At 39.8% G+C, this 16,894-nt stretch overlaps 1 protein-coding gene across 1 annotated transcript in view; it reads right to left on the bottom strand.

The window, feature by feature from the left end:
* Positions 1-274: 274 nt before the first annotated feature.
* Positions 275-16,894, bottom strand: part of SLC17A8 (solute carrier family 17 member 8) — a 28,126-nt gene continuing 11,506 nt past the window's right edge. The window contains exons 4-12 of the mRNA XM_057424369.1: positions 13,304-13,418; positions 12,746-12,833; positions 10,041-10,127; positions 8,983-9,122; positions 7,302-7,451; positions 4,442-4,574; positions 2,995-3,105; positions 1,500-1,627; positions 275-864 (exon numbers count right to left, since the gene is read on the bottom strand). Of these exons, the coding sequence (XP_057280352.1) occupies positions 526-864; positions 1,500-1,627; positions 2,995-3,105; positions 4,442-4,574; positions 7,302-7,451; positions 8,983-9,122; positions 10,041-10,127; positions 12,746-12,833; positions 13,304-13,418 (1,291 nt within the window). The 3' untranslated portion in view covers positions 275-525. The remainder of the gene's footprint in view (positions 865-1,499; positions 1,628-2,994; positions 3,106-4,441; positions 4,575-7,301; positions 7,452-8,982; positions 9,123-10,040; positions 10,128-12,745; positions 12,834-13,303; positions 13,419-16,894) is intronic.

The following is a 16,894-nucleotide window of genomic DNA, read 5'->3' as shown; positions in this document are numbered from 1 at the left end:
TTTTATTGCCTTATCCATGCTCTGTAGGTTATGCAGATAAAGCAGACTGTGAATTGATATGAAGGAACTGCTGAAACAATGCTCTGCCATCTGTGCTACTTGTTCCTCATCCTGCTGTTAAGTGACCATTAGTAAGTAATCACAGCCTGCTTTCATAAATCTGCTTTTCACTCCACCCTAATCTTTTAGCATGAGTTTGTAGTTTGGCATGTGCTCCTACAGTCAATCCTACAGCTTGCACCAGGTAGGAGCCCTGGCAGTACAGGTCATCTCCTAACAAGCACAGAATCTCATCCCAGGGGTATACAATGGCTGAGCGAGGATTTGGTATCACTTCTCCCAGTCCCATTGTTGTTATCCCTTTTCCATATTATTCGAAGAGAACTACCACCCCTTGTATCTAGTCACATGGTCAGATGTTACACAATTGAATAAGATAATAAATGTGGATACCTGATGATTTGGGGCAGCTGAGCAGAAGGGGAGATGGGAGTAGCTGCTATACAAACCTTACAATTTCAAGAATTATGACAAATCTTGAAAATTGCCATTTTCATAATGGTAAGAACTCTGTTCTTCCATGTCTTGAGTCACTTGCTTTTGCCGTCTCCATTCTCTTCTCTGTACTTCACTGTTTTCACTGGTAGCACCATACATTTTCTTTGGACTTACAAAAGTTTCATTGTTCATTTCTGTTTCTTCAGCCAGTTCATCTTGATCAATTATGCCACATTTCTCTTCATTGAGGTTTTCAGGGTCAGCCCATTCCTGCTTCTCCCCAGAAGCAAAGATAGCGTAGAATATCACTCCACTGTAATGCACCAAGGCTGCAATCAGAAAGACTTTTTGCCATTCTTCACGAGTCTGAAAGAACGGTTCAGGTCTCAATAAGTTTGCAGTAAAAAAAAAATATTATTCTCTGAATTAGACCACGAATTAGCACATACTGAACAATGACCACTGTTTGATTCCTGGTGTTACAGATAGCACAATTTATGAGAGTCATTGTGAAGATTTTTTTCCTTTTTTTATAATAATGGCTAATTAAATAAAACTTGGGGGTTTGTTTTGGTTTGTTTTTTTTTGACAGTGAAGTTTGAAGTTTCTCTCTCAAATGTGAAATATTCCTGGAGTTAAAAATGCAGTGATTTCTCTAACAACATTAATCTTATTGTAGATCAGTGGTTGCTTAGGAACCCTGCCAGGATGGGTTCCAGTGCACCCCACCGGGGATGCACTGTAGAATTGTTTCCCAAGTCCTATAAGCAGTAGTATGGAGATATTGCAGAGACTCAGCCGCAAGTAGTATAAAATAGTATTTCCCTACATAGATAATTTGTTTATGATAGGTGAGAATCATGCCACTACTATATTACAAAAGTGAAAGTTTAAGACAACAGAAAATAGCCGCAGAGATTGATGATGAAATGGACTTCCCAGGAAGCTTTGAAATGTCTTAACTCTTGTATTGCCAAATAGAAAACATGGAGAAATATTACCTTATGTTTTGTCATTGCACCAACGATGAGTGGGCACACCATTCCCGACAGTGTCCCCACACCATTGGAAATTCCCATCAGAATGCTGGCATAACGTGGTGCAATGTCCAAGTGATTCACATTGAATCCTACAGCAAATGAGAGACAGTGGTCAACTACACAACATTGTGCCACCTGGCCAACAGGGCTTCCTACAACCATTCTGGCTGAAGAAGCCTGAAAAGTTAGGAAACCCCCTACTACACGTATCAGAAAGAAGGGTAGTGTTTTCTTGGTATTAAAGATATGTTGCAACTCTTCATTCTTTTTCAAAAACCCCTTTTCCCCCACTTTTGGGGATCATGTACTTTGTTTTGGACTCATTTAAAGTATCTGTGCTTCTCATTTTCTTAATGCACTCAGGAAATATTTTTAATTCAGGAATGAAGGCCACATGTTAATCAAATGTCTGATACAGTTTTATTTAGATAGTAGTGGTTCTTAATACGTCTTCCAATATTTGAAATAGCAGTTTAACAACATGATAAAAAAAAAAACAGACTATAGACTAGTATGAAAAATAATTACTCTTACTGCAGTGTATCTTCTGGGTATATATTTTATTAAGAAATAGATAAAAAAGAGGAAAAATCATCTCCGTTAATTATCACAATTTAGGCAATGAAAATTAGTCATATGAGCTATGGACGATCACAAGGAAGGATGATGAATTCCAAGTGCATGCAATTGAATGCAGTAAAAAGTTGACTGCTGGGAAAATCCTGCAATAAAAATTGATTGAGAGAAATGGCCTGCCGTGCAAGCGTATCACAACTGAGTAGCTAAGCTACTGCCCGTCTGGATACCCTGAAACTACTGAAGACCAGCAGTTAATGTTGCTGGTCAGTTTTGTTCAATAGATCCATCTTCTTGGCAGTGTGCTAGCTGATGGCCTTCCATCTTCATAACAAAATGGGATTTTATAACAATGCTGGTACTGTTGGAGCTTCAAAAGTCAGTCTGAACTGGTGAGACCCATGAAAGTGTTAAAACCAGCTGTTTTGGTGAAAGGCTGGCTATAGGACACAACAAGAGAAAGGACTGACCTAAAAAGCAGAAACTGGCAGCTAGGGCTGGGAGCCGGGTCGCAACTGATAGCCTTTGAGCAACTATTAATTTCAGAGTAAGTCACTTTCTTTCTTCTTTTAGGGATATTGTTTATGCAAGAAGAAAAATTGGCTGACACTGTAAAAATTCATTAAAAAATAATAGCACAAGCTGTTGTAAACTGGAATCAATAAAGCGCAGCTTCTCTCAAAGCTTCATGTCCTATGTGCAACACGTTTCATAGATATTGAAGTAAATTATTTCTGATATGGAAAGAAATAGGGAATACCTTATAAACAGCTACATCAAGAGCAAACAGAATGATCGAAATTATGACAATAACAACAGCGGGGATAACAACATCACTTTTATCAATAGTAGTAAAACCAAGAATAAGATAAACACTTACCTGAAATTGCAAACCCACTGAAGCCCACTGCTAACACCAGAAATGAAATAGCCACACCTTTTGTATGAGAATAACCAACCACCAAAAGCAAGGTTGCTTCCATCCCAAAGCCTTCAAAAGAAACACATGGGAATGAATTCAATTTCAATTGCTACTGGTCATGAAGGTACTAATAAGGTCTAGCCAGAAAAGCAAACTAAAATGAGACAAAAGTATTTTTTATCTTACAGCTATTCTTGAACATACGTGGAAGCTTTTTGGATTTGCAGAAAAAAATATGAATATTTATTGTCTGAGAATATACTTTTTTCTCCCCATTGCTGTGTAAAAGACTCAAGTCATTGGTACAGTTAACTCCTTGGGCAGGACAGGGAAACAAAAAGAAAATGACTCTGTGCAAAGCACTGGAAAGTTCACAAACACACCAACATGACAGGGAAAGGAGAAAAATACTTGCCTTCAATTTCCCATGGTTGTAGCAATGTGAGGTTTTCTTGGTAAATAGAACAGAAGAGCATTTTATATAGAGGCATGCCACGAATACAATAAGACATCCCTGAGCATGACAGGGAATTTCCAGTCTCTGCCATTACTGTAAATTAACATTTCCTAATATATAACTTTACAATCCTTCTGGGGCTTTTTTTGGTTTTAGTTTTGGTAGTTTTTTCCTTTTTTTTTTTTTTTCCTTTTTAATGACACTGAAAATACACTCTTAAAATACACTGAATTTGAGAATCCTTTATGAAGACGTCTAGCCAAGCTGCATGGTATCTCTGATGGCAGGCGTCTATATTTCAGGCAGCCTGTGCCATTCGTAAATACTGTAAGCCAGGAAGTGGTAGTGGAGAAGGACTCCACAGACCATCTGGATTGATTTTTTTTTCTAATGTAGTATCTTCCCTGTATGTAGATGTCATTGATTTTTCAGTTCAGTGACAGAACTGGAAATTAATTATTTTGTGCTGAGTGAAAATTAGTCTGTCCATCCCTTGCCTTTTTCTTTTTTATTCACTCCTAGCAGCCTAAACGTGTCAGTGGGCTCTGCTGGAAGTAACAATTGGGAACATGGCCAGTTACTGCAAGACTGTATCCACTAGGAAAGGATCTCTCTAGCACCACAGTTCAGGGTTAACTTTGTCTGCATGAGTTTGCAAGATGAGGCCAATTTCATCATACTACCTTTCTGAGCCGGTCCCTATTGTCCCTTTAATTATTAACCAGGCTTCTTGCCTCCGCCCTTTTTAAAAGCATGCTCGTATGGGTAAGGGTTTATACCATGAAGACATCTAACATCAATTCTCCATTAAATGCTTCGGATTAACCAGCCACAAATGCAATCTAGAGTAATTTGTCTCTTATTACAATTAAACATGGACAAAACTATGTTATTTGTATCAACTGCAACACACCAGTAAAATATTATATTTTCAGAATCCAACAGTACCTCCACAATTCATGACCTTCCTTACAGTGGTAGTGGTTAAAATCTTCCTGCTGCGTAAGAAGTCAGCTAGCTGCCCTCCAATGGGTACAATGATTGTCATGACCATGTGAGGAACTGCCGACAAAAGGCCAACCTGCAATTAGATAAATGAGTGCTCATGTCCTCCTTCAGGATTTAGAGGGAAGAGAACAGGAACCATTCCCATTCTTCAACTCTTCTTTTTTTCCACCATCAGACAGATTTTTGTCCTGGTTCCTTCTGTGCAAAGATTGCAGACAGGTCAAACAGGACCTACAGGCAAGACCCTGGTGACCTTAAGCTGTCATTGTCCCATCTTTAGGGATTTCTAAAAGCTTGAGAGACTCCAGCATACTCTCATCCAGGTGCTAGCAGCTTTTCTCCTAGGCTTTCCCAGTAACGGCACTATGTGAGCCATGGCATGGCCAGAAGCTACCAACCTCACAAGCCCTAGTCCACCACCCCTACTGAGTCTTGTGAGGTGGGTCTCATGTAGATGCTGTGCCTGTGATATGAAGCCGACAGGATCCTCTTCATGGTACCATATGCTGCCCAGTCACTATTGCTGACAGACAAGGTCAGAAATAGGGTTGTTTGTTCACTGCTGGGGTCACAGAGTTCCCTGCAAAAGGGGTAGTCAGTAATCTGACCCAGTCAAAAAGCTGGATCTGTGCAGAGCATCCCTTGGCTGCCCAGTGCCTAGAGCACCAGTGAAGTGGAAAATGCTTGGGCATCTTCCTTTATTTTTTGGGGGGTAGGGTGGTGCTCCTTTCTGAACTGAACTGATGCTCTGGTGGAGTTTTCTATCTCTCCAGTGACCAGCAAACGAGCACAAAAATACTGCTCTAATTTAGCTGGCTAGAATATATTCCAAAATCTGGGTGATGGAAGGAATACTCCTCATGAGATAGAGGGAGAAGCCAGAGCACAAGTGAGAATATTACCTTAGAAATATCATGCAATATCCCTGCTCTTACATGATTACACTAAAAAGTTGCCTAGAAGATTGTTAATATTAACTTCTATTGTAGACATCACAAAGCCCTGTCTTATGTGTTCTGATAATAGAGTGCTTTATCTTGGCTTCCATTTGCTTTTATATATTTTTTTATTCATGTTCTTATGGAGCTCCTTTCTGAACAGAAAGTTTATTTCTGTTACCTGCCACTGTGGAAAGGAAGGAAGCACCTGCACATTATATATGAAGAACATAAGAATAAAACCTGACATTATAATAGAATTTCATAAATTATTAACTAAGCACACATTTAAAGCCATGCATGTATTTTTAATTTTGTGGGATTAGAGCTGATAAATTGATGCTTATCTTTTAATTTTCACAGGATCACAGGATAGTTGAGGTTGGCAGGAGCTTCAGGAGGTTATCTTCTTCAATCCTCCTGCTCAAGCAGGATCACCTACAGCAGGCTGCCCAGGACAGTGTCCAGATAGCTTCTAAATGTCTCCAAGGATGGAGATTCCACAGCTGCCTCTGGGCAATCTGCCCGTGCTTGGTCACCCACACAGTAAAAAAGTGTTTTGTGTCATCTGCAAACTTGCAGGAGGGTACACTCCTCCCCATCATCCAGATCATTAATAAAGATGTCAAACAAAAAGGATCAGACCCATTATGATCTCTGGGGTACACTAGTAGTTAGTGGCCTCCAACAAGACTTCCTGTTATTGATCACTACCCTCAGGGCCCAGCCATTCAGTTTTCAGTCCTCACTGTCTGCTCAAACAGCCCCATACATCAACAGCGTGTCTATGAGGATCTTATGGGAGACAGCATCAAAGGCCTTACTAAAGTCTAGGTAGACAATATACACTGCTCTCCCTTTCTCAACCAGGCCAGCCACATCATCATAGAAGTTTACCAAGTTTGTCAAGCATGTCTTCCCCTTGGTGAATTTTTTGCCGAAAGGTTATTACTTTCTCTGTTAGCTCTGGTAATTATCCCAGATATGTGAAAATACTGTTTTGCAGAGTTTTAGTGATCAGCCCATCATCCTCTAGAAGCTTTTCTTTGAAACAGTAATTCAGTGAGAAGTTTGAGTTCACTTTCTAGGATGTGCAGCCTACTTACACTGACGGTTTTACATTAGTTTTTAATTACTGAGTTACACAGACGTGAAACTCTAGCATTAATGAAAGCTAGTTCAGAATAAACAAACCTAATTTGTCTTAATACCCCTGTCCTTCATCTCCATGCTGTGCTTGGCCATTCAGTGTCATTGCAACCGCACCAGCATTACGGAGCCAGTGCACAGGTGCACAGGCTCCCAGACCACACAGGTAGTAATGTTGTTTGCTATCAGTTTACAGTATTACACTTGTTTGAAAATTACTTACAAAGTAGCAAATAGATTATTGAAAGGAATGTTAGGAAAGCTTTTCTGGAACAATCATTTATGTTCTAAAGAGGGAGGCTAACAATGTTTTCTTTAATGAAGTGGCAGAGGCAGGGAATATAAATCTATACAAAATTTGTCAATGAAAAATAACGAGAAAGAAAAAAAGAAAAGAGGATAAAAATTACCTGACATGCAAAGCTGAATGTCCATCAGTAAACAAAATGTGCATTTCTATTCATTTACTTTGTGGTTTTCATGATATGTGGGGTTTTAATCAACTCTTTCCCCAAACAACTTCTCAATTCTTTCATTTTTTCTAATAATTTGATGTTAGCAAGCTTTTCTTTCTGTCAGATCACCAGAAGTATGTCATCCCAAGTACTGGGAATAATCTACTGTAATGATTCCAGGGGGATCAGAAGTTCCTCAAGCACTCTGCATCTCCTAGGGTGAGGTCTGAAGGTCACTGATTAATCTCAGACATTTACCTTGCTTATTGCAAATCCAAAGACTTCTTCAAAGTAAGCAGGCTGACTTATAAGGAGCAAATAGAAGGTCCAGCTCCTGCAAAAGTTTGCCACAATGATTGCATAAACTGGCATTGAAGTGAAAAATCTCTTCCATGGAGTACTAAATTTCTAGGGGGAAAAAAAAAACAAAACTGAGTAAGCAGAGGCAGAATAAAGAACCAGTACCTTTTAGTATCCAGAATATCCAGTACATGGCATCCAATTTACGTTGCAAATCACTTACAATGCAAGTAAAAAATTAGTGAAAAAAATCAGGTTGAGAATCTTTATTAGAATAGGTCAGAATTTTAAGATGCCCACCATGCTACTGTTGCCATGATTACTGAAATTACACAAAGTCGTCCAGAATCATGCTATTGGGATAACAGGATAAATAACAGATTCAAAGAAAACTGGAGAAAACCTTGTGCCTTCCCTATTTTTAGACATGATGCAGTTCAGGACATTCCACTGAAACGATTGAGAGAAAAAAAGGGTTATCCAAGTCAAGAAACATGCGGTAGCACAGCAACAAGCAGATACCTGCTTCAACCTAATTCATTTCATGCAGCAAAAATAGTCTGTGGTAGATGATCAAATCTCTGTAACTTGCTTTTGGCATTTCCAGTTTCTATTTATGCTTCAATACTTCATACAAGAGGAACAAAGAACACTTCAGAGCCCTATTCACTTTTAATAGAATTCAAATCAAAAGCTGAAATATGTAACTATGCCAATATACATTGACATTGTCTTTTTTTTATAAAATAGCAGTTATGTTCTACAGACAACTGTATGCCTGCAGTCATGTGTGAACACATGATGGTGTCCTCTGCAGTAAACCCATTGTACAACAAGGGAAAACCATGAGCTGGAACAAGTATGTGTGTCTCCAGCCAAGACCTGAGTGACTTCAGCTAAATTTGAGGAGCATCCAAAAGCCTGGTATTTTACACTCTCAGCAAGGCTATTACCCAAAATATGTAAAGAAAAGAGTTTGGAGTTATTTTGTTCCAGAATATTTAAGAGTAAAAGCCAAGAAGAAACAGCCTATGAAGAAGCAGTTTGGTTTTCACCACTAGCAAAAATAAGTTACTGAAGGAAATAGAGAGAAGTTTGATGGGAAAATAAGTTTTAGCTTTAAGTTTCCAGGATCTTTCAGGATCCTCTTAAACAGAGGATGAGAAGTCTTAAAACAAGGAGTCGAGCTGTTGCAAGACTTAACAGGGTAGAAACCCTGTCCTTAAGCTTTCAGAATTGCAATCATCCTTAATAAGAGCTCAAAAGACAGATGGATAATTTAACATCTGCAACCAGTTTCTTATTTAGCTATTCCCATTAATATTTTTTCAAACATGCATAGTAATCACTCAAGAGCAGGAGACCAGACTGTGTGGCTCCCTCTCTCTCCCCACTCCCTTCCCTAGATTAGGGAGGCCCTAGATGCCACGAGCTGAAACAGCACTGTGTGTTTTGCCTGTTGAACTCGTCCTGTCCAGCTGCATGAACTTGATTTTTGATTTTCATAAAAGAAAAAGCCCCTAAACATCAACAGAAAATAGTTGTGCTGCTCTTATGCAGCTAATAGTATGCATCCCATCATATCTGATCTTGTGTGAAGTGCTCCCAAATTATAACCAGAAATGCCCTTTTTACTTACACTTGCACTAGCTAGGCTGGCTCCTTCTCCAATGCTTGTTTCTATATATATCTTTTCTTCACTGGATATTGTTGGATGTGCAGCAGGGCTCTCATAGGCATGAAGCAGCCAGAACATGTACCAAACAATCCCAAACATACCTGCAGAGGTAGGAAAAGCAAAGTTTGGTTTTTAAAAGACAATAAAGCCACCTGCAGACCTCGAACTTTGTTTCCAAGAGCCAGTTACATCAAATCTGCATTATAAGTTATGCTTGGGAAAGTAAGAAAACATGGTAACCAACTGTGCATATTGTGTGACTGTTTACAAAGCATTTGAGCATTTTGTCACTTGTACTACATGATATTCATGGAGCAGAGAAAATGCAGAAGGAAAGCTCTATGTGAGACCTAAGGAAGGAAAAAAGCAGAGCAGTCATAACATGGTCGCAAAGTGTGTAAAAGGACTTCACATTCAGATTACAGTGGCAGATCTTATGGTGTGTCTTGTGTCTCCAGAGAAAACAGAGAAAACCCATCTTAACTGGGTTGCTAATGAGCAAGGCTGGGTTTGAGCCAGCTCTGCCACATACGATGAGTGGAAGCACGAGGCACCACAGATCAGTCATGAGGCTGCACCCATGTGATGGGACCACTTTGTAAAGGTGACACTCCTTTACTGAGGGTGGGCAGCAAGGGACAGATTTCTCAGGGCAGAAGGTTTTAGAGACATTTGGCTCCCCATCAGCAGTGCATGCTGTAGCACTCGCTGTTTGTGTGCACTCTAGGCCACATGTCACCCTAAGTGTTTGTTACAGAACAACCTTTGCAACTGCATCCACATCCAACCCTGTCACTGGGTGACCAGGGGCTTTAGCCTGGTCATTATCATATTAAAACGGTTTATAGCAGATGATTACAAAATAAAGCTCTCAGAAGCTGCGATAAGTAGGGATTAAGTTGGAAAACCCATTTGTAACCTCTTTCACCAAAACAACTTTGATCCATACTTGTTCTACAGGTTTAACAAAATGTCTGGCAGTACCAGTCTAGTCACAGAGATCCTTCACGTTAACTCACCATATATGTAAAAGACTGATGACCATCCTATATACTGTACCAGCACACCTGCCAGCGGCATGGCAACCACTGCACCTGCATACGACCCTGAGGAGAAAAAGGATTAATATAATGTCAGCTGTGATAGGCACACCCATCTTCCAGTGCAGATGATCCAGACAGGTTCTCATGTGGCAGAACTGGAAGGACACATCTGGCTGGAGCCATCATGACGTCTTGCGAACATGGGGAATGGGATGGAAGGTCTACAGTTTTGCTTGGGGTGGTGTGGACCGGCCTTCAGTGGTGTGGGATTACCAGTCTCATTTTGCAGTTAGAAGGGCTGTGCCCTGTAGGTAAATGGGGTTTGAAAGTCCAAGACTGACAGCAAACCACTTTGCAGGCATAAGCTCTATGTATGCAATTAAGTGGGGAATCCCATCTATCCCTGTTGCGGCACATGAGGTGAGCTCTGGAGAACCTAATGGTCCAAGTTTCAGAAGCTGCCTTGGTAACCAAAAATCCTGATGGTCACAGATAGGCTGGAAGGCTCTTCTCATGGCTCTAGCACCATGACCCCACAAACGCTGGTAGCAGACGGGGTGTCCAGACCAACCCTGTGTCTGCTTAACCATGTTTAGTTCGTATCAGTTGCAGGAATGAACAGCTGGAATAAATAGGGAAAAGTTGACAAGGGAAAAAAGGATTAAAAAGTGGCCTATGTAGAGGTTTTTGATTGGGAAATGTATAATACTGGTGAAATATGTTTCTGAGTGACTTACAGAAAGAGATGAGTACTTAAGTGCTTGGAAAGGAATTTCCATGAAGACCCTAGGGAGAATTCATGCAATCTGGATATTTGGTTTCAGTGTGAGATGGTGCCAATGGTTTCACATGTGAGAAGTTTTGTTTTAAATTATTCTAGGAAATGAGATACTTGTGTTTTGGAGAGTATTACATACTTTAATAATGAACATTTGTCAACACTCATTAGCAGATACTTCTCTGCAATGGTTCACAGTGACCCTTCTCCTTTGTGTCTTTGTGGAACTGTTTTTTCCTACAGCAATAGCAAAGCCCCAGGCCAGAATATAGTCAGAGAAACCAGCAACATGGTTATCATGGCATTTGCTAATTTCTCCGTTGGTCCTGTGTACCTTTCAAGTGCAAGAATTGGTCATCTGTAGCCACTAAAACGGGTGCTGAGCTGAAATATCTTTCTCTACCAGGTGCTAGGATTTCAAGGAGAGAGCATGGAGGGTGGACAGGATTCTCCTTTGGTCTGTTCTGAAAATGGAAACACCTAAATAATCACTAAATCCTGGAGTCATCTCTAGTAGAAATGAAATTCCCATAATATGCAAACCTGGTGGGTTTTTTTTTCTCTCCTTTTTTTCCTTCCACTTGTATTTTGGTGCTGTTATTTTCTCTAGCCTTTTAGTTTAATTTCATAAGGACAGGATGTATATTCCTGTGTCTTAAATTGCTATTGAATATTTTCTCCTACAGGCATTCACTTTCAGCTGGCTTTACCTTACCACCTGTATTTATTCTCATTGTTTTCTCTTCCACCTTTCCACACTGCTCTTCAAAGTCCTGCTATTTCTGATTTTTCTTCAGCACTATTAGACATCCACTTGCAGTTCCAGTTTCCCAGCTACAAATAGGAAAGGGTAAACCATGATGAGAGTGTCTTAGAGGATGGGAAGTGACAGACTGAAGTAATGAACAGTGCCCTTCCCTTCACTCCCAACTTGAAATTCCTACCCTGCACTTTGCATATCTGGACTTTCTAGAGTAAAAAAGCAGAGGGAGAATGTTTGAATTATGCCTTACCTTGGTTATATTTAGCCACCTACCCAAATCCAGCCTGGAGCCGGTAAGGAAATATTAACATTTTTTTCCCTGGAATTACAGAGTAACCTGTGGCAAAATCTGCTACCTGGAGGATGGAATTAAAAGTAGAAAACTCTTTTTTTTTTTTCCTTCCTTTTCATTAGTGTGGCTGGAAGCAAAAAAGATGGTATTTTCTTTGAGGAACAAGGCATAAAACCTCAGTATTTTTCCTGCTCCTTGCTTTGTAAAAAGTTTTAAGGCTCTTGCCAGAGGCTAGAAACGTGCCAAAGGGAATGAGAGAGTTGGATTTCTCCCATATTTCCATTGGGTTCCTCTCCCTAGAGTCTTCTGAAATTTCCCACAAGCCATCTTCCAGAAGGCCAGCTGTCAGTGTTGGAAAGGGACCCAGAAAAGAGCAAATTACACGCCTGATCATAATTCAAAACAGAGTGAAGCAGAACAGCTAATGGCAAGAAGTTACATCACCTCCACTGCAGTATGTTGAGCAGCCAAGCTACAGTATCAAGCCCTTTTAAGGTGTTTTTTATAATGTGTGCTTGCTTAGGAGGGCCAGTTCAATATGTACAATAAATTGAATACCTAAGGATGGAGCAAATGAAAAAAAAAAAAAACCAAAAAAAGTGTAATTTCTCTCATGTGACACCTCTGCCCCCAATTTAGTTTACTACGAGAGCCATTTTGATGGTTGGATTTAAATGACAAAATGAGGACATACTAAGCAAAAAGACTCTCAGGTTCCTGGCCTCAGAGTACATGCCAAATGCAGCAAAGGGCAGAGGCTTTGCGCTTCTCTTTTAAATAATGAAATGAATAAAACATATCTAATCAGAACATGCACTGACACAAAGCATACGAGCCTATCAACTTACCACAGAATGATGTGGTGGCCAACCTGCTTCTCTCCAGTGGAGGAGCCCACTTACTCCACATCCCATGGCAGGCTGGGTAGGTGACGCCCTGGCAGACATTTCACACATCATATGATTTGCTTTCACTGCATTTCTACTTCAAGCTGATACTGTCCAACCTGTCTGGCTGTTTATCACCATGGAATGATGTAGGAAGGGTTAGGTAAGCCTGGAAGAGCTCTATTGTTTGGATATGAAGATGTCAAACTAGTTTGGCTAATCACTTCAACAGTAATGTGTTCTGAGGTAAAAATGCTGTTTAGCCCATGCAGTGGCAGGCACAAATAAACTAAAATAGCTTGAACTGCAGCAGTGGGAACCTAAACTTTTTATTTCCTTTTAAGTCAATTTGTAAATCAGTATGATTAAAAAATTTTCATCTAAAAATGAGTAACAAGTAAAATTGTAGAAAAAGTAAAACCATAGAAAAAGTAAAACCTGACCAAAAGACTACAACTTTTGGAGCCAACCCCAAAAGCATATGATGTATGAAAAGACCAAAATGATGACTGCTCCTACCTCCACTAGACCTTGCAGAATCCTTACAAACATCACACAGCCATAATGCACTCTTGCTGCAGAAGGAATGAACATGTTCAATGTAGATGTTAGGAAGATAGCTGCTCCAAATACCCTATGGAAAAAAGTAACATGAAAGGGAATGTAATTACTGTCCTCTTTTCAGAAGTAACACTGTTCTCAAGTACAGTCTCAAAGACAATTTCACCTACTTCAATCTCATCAAACCAAATACTTGCGAAGTCCCCTTACTGGCAAAAAGGGGATAAATCCCCATATAATAAATACATTTTCTTCTCTGAATGGAACAGAAGTTTAATACATACTGAAATAAAGCTGCTGTATTTTAGTTTGTATCAGAAGAATAGATGCATATGTCGGTACTGGAGGATGAGCGGTTTTTGTGAGTCCTAACCTGAGAGAAGCATTCCTATTCTGGGAAGTACTCAAATCCAGTTATATAAATAAGGTTTAAACCAGGTAAGGTCCAGTTTCAGTGCCTCTCTGAACATGGGAGTGTGTGGGCTAGCTCCATTTGCTGCTGCTAGAATGTATAATAGGGCTGGTGAAGATCAAGTACTTTCCAACATCACTCTTCTAAATAACAGCTACAAATGCCCTTTGTGACTATAACATAGAAGGGGTATTTCTGCAATACAGTGAAAAACATCATATAAACATTTTATTACCCTGCTTGGCAAGGGTACTTGCTGCAGCTAAGCACAAGTCATTCAAGGCTCTAAATGCACTTGGAGCCCAGTGCCCTTGGGAAATCAGTTGTAGCCTCCCAGATGCTAGCACCCATTAGAGAAGCAGTCAGCAGAAACCTGTATAGTGGTAATGGATCCAAGCAGCACCCCTGAAACCCCAAACCATTCAGAGGCCCTGGGATAGCACTTAAAGCTGTGTCTGCCTCACTCACTGAAGTCTGTGGGAGCTTTTCCCAGCATGGATATAGGATTTCTTATGAAACATAAGTAAAGAGTGGTGCACATTTATCACCCTGTGTCAATAATAAACAACGGTGGCACTAGACATGAAAAACAGCTGGGCTAAAGCACAGTCATTTCAGCATGACAAGGGCTGCAGGTTTGCCAGGCACTGAGGCTGCAGTGCAAGTGAAAGGCATCCCTATGTACCTAGCTTGTAAAAGGACATCTAGGACCTCATTTGAAAACTGAGGCATCTGCACCATGAAAAACACTGCTAGAAACCAAGAAAGAGACTAGGAACAACCAGCTGGAACAATCATTGAAATTGCTACCATTAGTAGGAATGAGCTGTGCTTGATTGATTAGATTTCATACATCTTCACATCTGGCTGACTGAAGTCTCAGGTTTTTGTTCTGTTGAACAAATGGGGTTCAAGAGATGTGTCATGCACTCTCTGAATATCAAAAGTTCATTACTCCAACATCTGTGGAAACTGATATACATGAGGATCCCCCCTAAGAACCTGTAACAGCACTGAAAAATATCAGAACTAGCAGTAGGAGTTCTCCACAACTGCCAAGCACCATTTAAATTGAATGGATTACTATTAATCCTCAGTAGTTTACTGTCTTCTTTGTGTTGTCCGCAATTCAAAGCAGCCATTTCTGGCTCCCTGTGGACTGCCTTTATGTGAGAGATCTTTCGCTCTTTATATAGAAAGTTTCAGCTGTTGGTGGCCCTGGGGACCACAGCGCTTGGGATGTGGGAGGTCAGCCCAAAGCTGCCCTGTCTTGCTCTAAAATTCAAGGTGACACCCTGAGAATAAAGCAGCCTCTTTTTTTCATGGCCCTCAACTCCTGGCTACACAGACCTTAGCTGGCGGCATGCTGCTCTTTGTGGGCCATAATTCATGTTTCTTTTCCAAACTACCCAAATTCAGTGATGTTTAACAAGCTTTGAATTGTCGTGTTATGTCTGTGGCATTTCAGAAAGACACGTTAAGCTTCATCCTGATACATGACTAGTATTAGACAAATACTTGATCAGAAATCATATGATCTAGACAACAGTAGCACTTTTCCTTTTGATTTTTCTGCCAAAGACATACACAGATCTTACTATGTCTAGCTGTTTATCATGCTCCACTTCAAAATATTGGTAAACTTTTAAAATTTTTTGTTGCCATTTTTTTCCTTCTTTTTCCATTTTTTTTAATAAGGATTTCAATTCTTTACTTTTCAGCCTCTTTTTGAAAACTTATTCACAGGAAATATACATCATTTTTTTTAATCTGGTTTATTATTTACGGTAGGATTAAATGGTAGTATTATAACATGAAGAATCTCCAGTTGAAGATCAACACTGTTTTATCTAAATTTGCTACAGCTATTGACAAAAGCAACAGTCATAATCTGAATGACAAGAAAGCAATCAACAAATGAACACAAAAGCAGAGGCTGAGTAGACTGGTGGAGAGAAGTGACAAAGGAACGGATTTATACAGAAAGCAGTCTGAAAATTTGAGCAAGAATAAAAAGCCTATGGTGATATCTTGACATTTAGGAGACTGCTTTCAAAGCCAAGTAAGCATTTCACTGAGAATTAAGTATTCCTTAGCTCTCTATTACGATCAGTGAAGAAAAGAATTTTGCACCTTGCTTCCTTGCCAATAGAAATATCAGGTCTGTTATTGTAAGGCTATTGACAGTCTCAGGGAACTACAGGAAATTACGTAAATTAATGAACACATGAAAAAATAAGCCATAAGAAAAAGAATGTGTTTAGTTACCCAAACAGCTAGCTCTGAAGACTGTTTCCAATCTCTGCTACTTCATTTAGTGCCAACTTTTAATATACCTACGTTGTAAATGCATCATTTATACTGAGTTAGAATCAGTCACCCTTCTGCTATTATTAAAAAGATTGAATAATGTTTCCACAAAGAGGCAGCATCTTTCCAGCAGTTCACTACCATTTATCCCAAAGAATTTGGTCCCCATCATGACTAAAAATATCCCAGCTCTTTTCAATTCATTTGTGTATTTTTCTCACAACTGTGATCTCTGGCCAACTGCCACTTTGGGATCAAAACAGCCTTCTTCAGCGATGGAATCCTCTGCCCAGCAGGGTGCTATTACTAAAAACTATTATCAGGACATGTTTTATATTTCATGTGTCTTTGTCACCACCAAACAGTAATGAAATTACATTTAGCTGCATGTTTGAAGGTAAGCAGCAAGTTAAAGTGATAAAAGTCACTTAATGGTTCATCAACTTCTTTTGGTGGAATGCAGACCTACAGAAATTTAGATGAGCATACAAAGAATATTACGTGGTGTTAGATGGTTTTGGTGCAGAACCATATAGCACTCAATATTTTCAGAGTGCAAATGGGACAAAAAAAACATTTGTCCTTCTAGGGCTGGTAGGTTCACAGACTGGCCCCATGTCTTCTGTTCTCCTGTCCTGTGTCTTGGCAGCAAGTAACCCCTCTGAAACAGAAACTCATAGCACTGGTGGATCTACCCAAGCTGAAATCGGTTGGGTAAACAAGGAATGAAGGAAAACCACAGAGCTAGCCAGACATGGGAATCCTATTACTGCAAACAGAAATATTCTTTGAGCTCAGCTTTTGGGTTATTATTGTTCCTCAGATAA

Source organism: Pezoporus wallicus, unplaced genomic scaffold (genome assembly GCF_028554395.1).
Source record: "Pezoporus wallicus isolate ANWC-B61680 ecotype Strahan unplaced genomic scaffold, APGP_CSIRO_Pwel_v1 scaffold_3294, whole genome shotgun sequence".
Taxonomy (NCBI): domain Eukaryota; kingdom Metazoa; phylum Chordata; class Aves; order Psittaciformes; family Psittacidae; genus Pezoporus; species Pezoporus wallicus.
The sequence above is the reverse complement of the archived record's forward strand: the minus strand, read 5'-3'. Positions and strand labels throughout refer to the sequence as shown.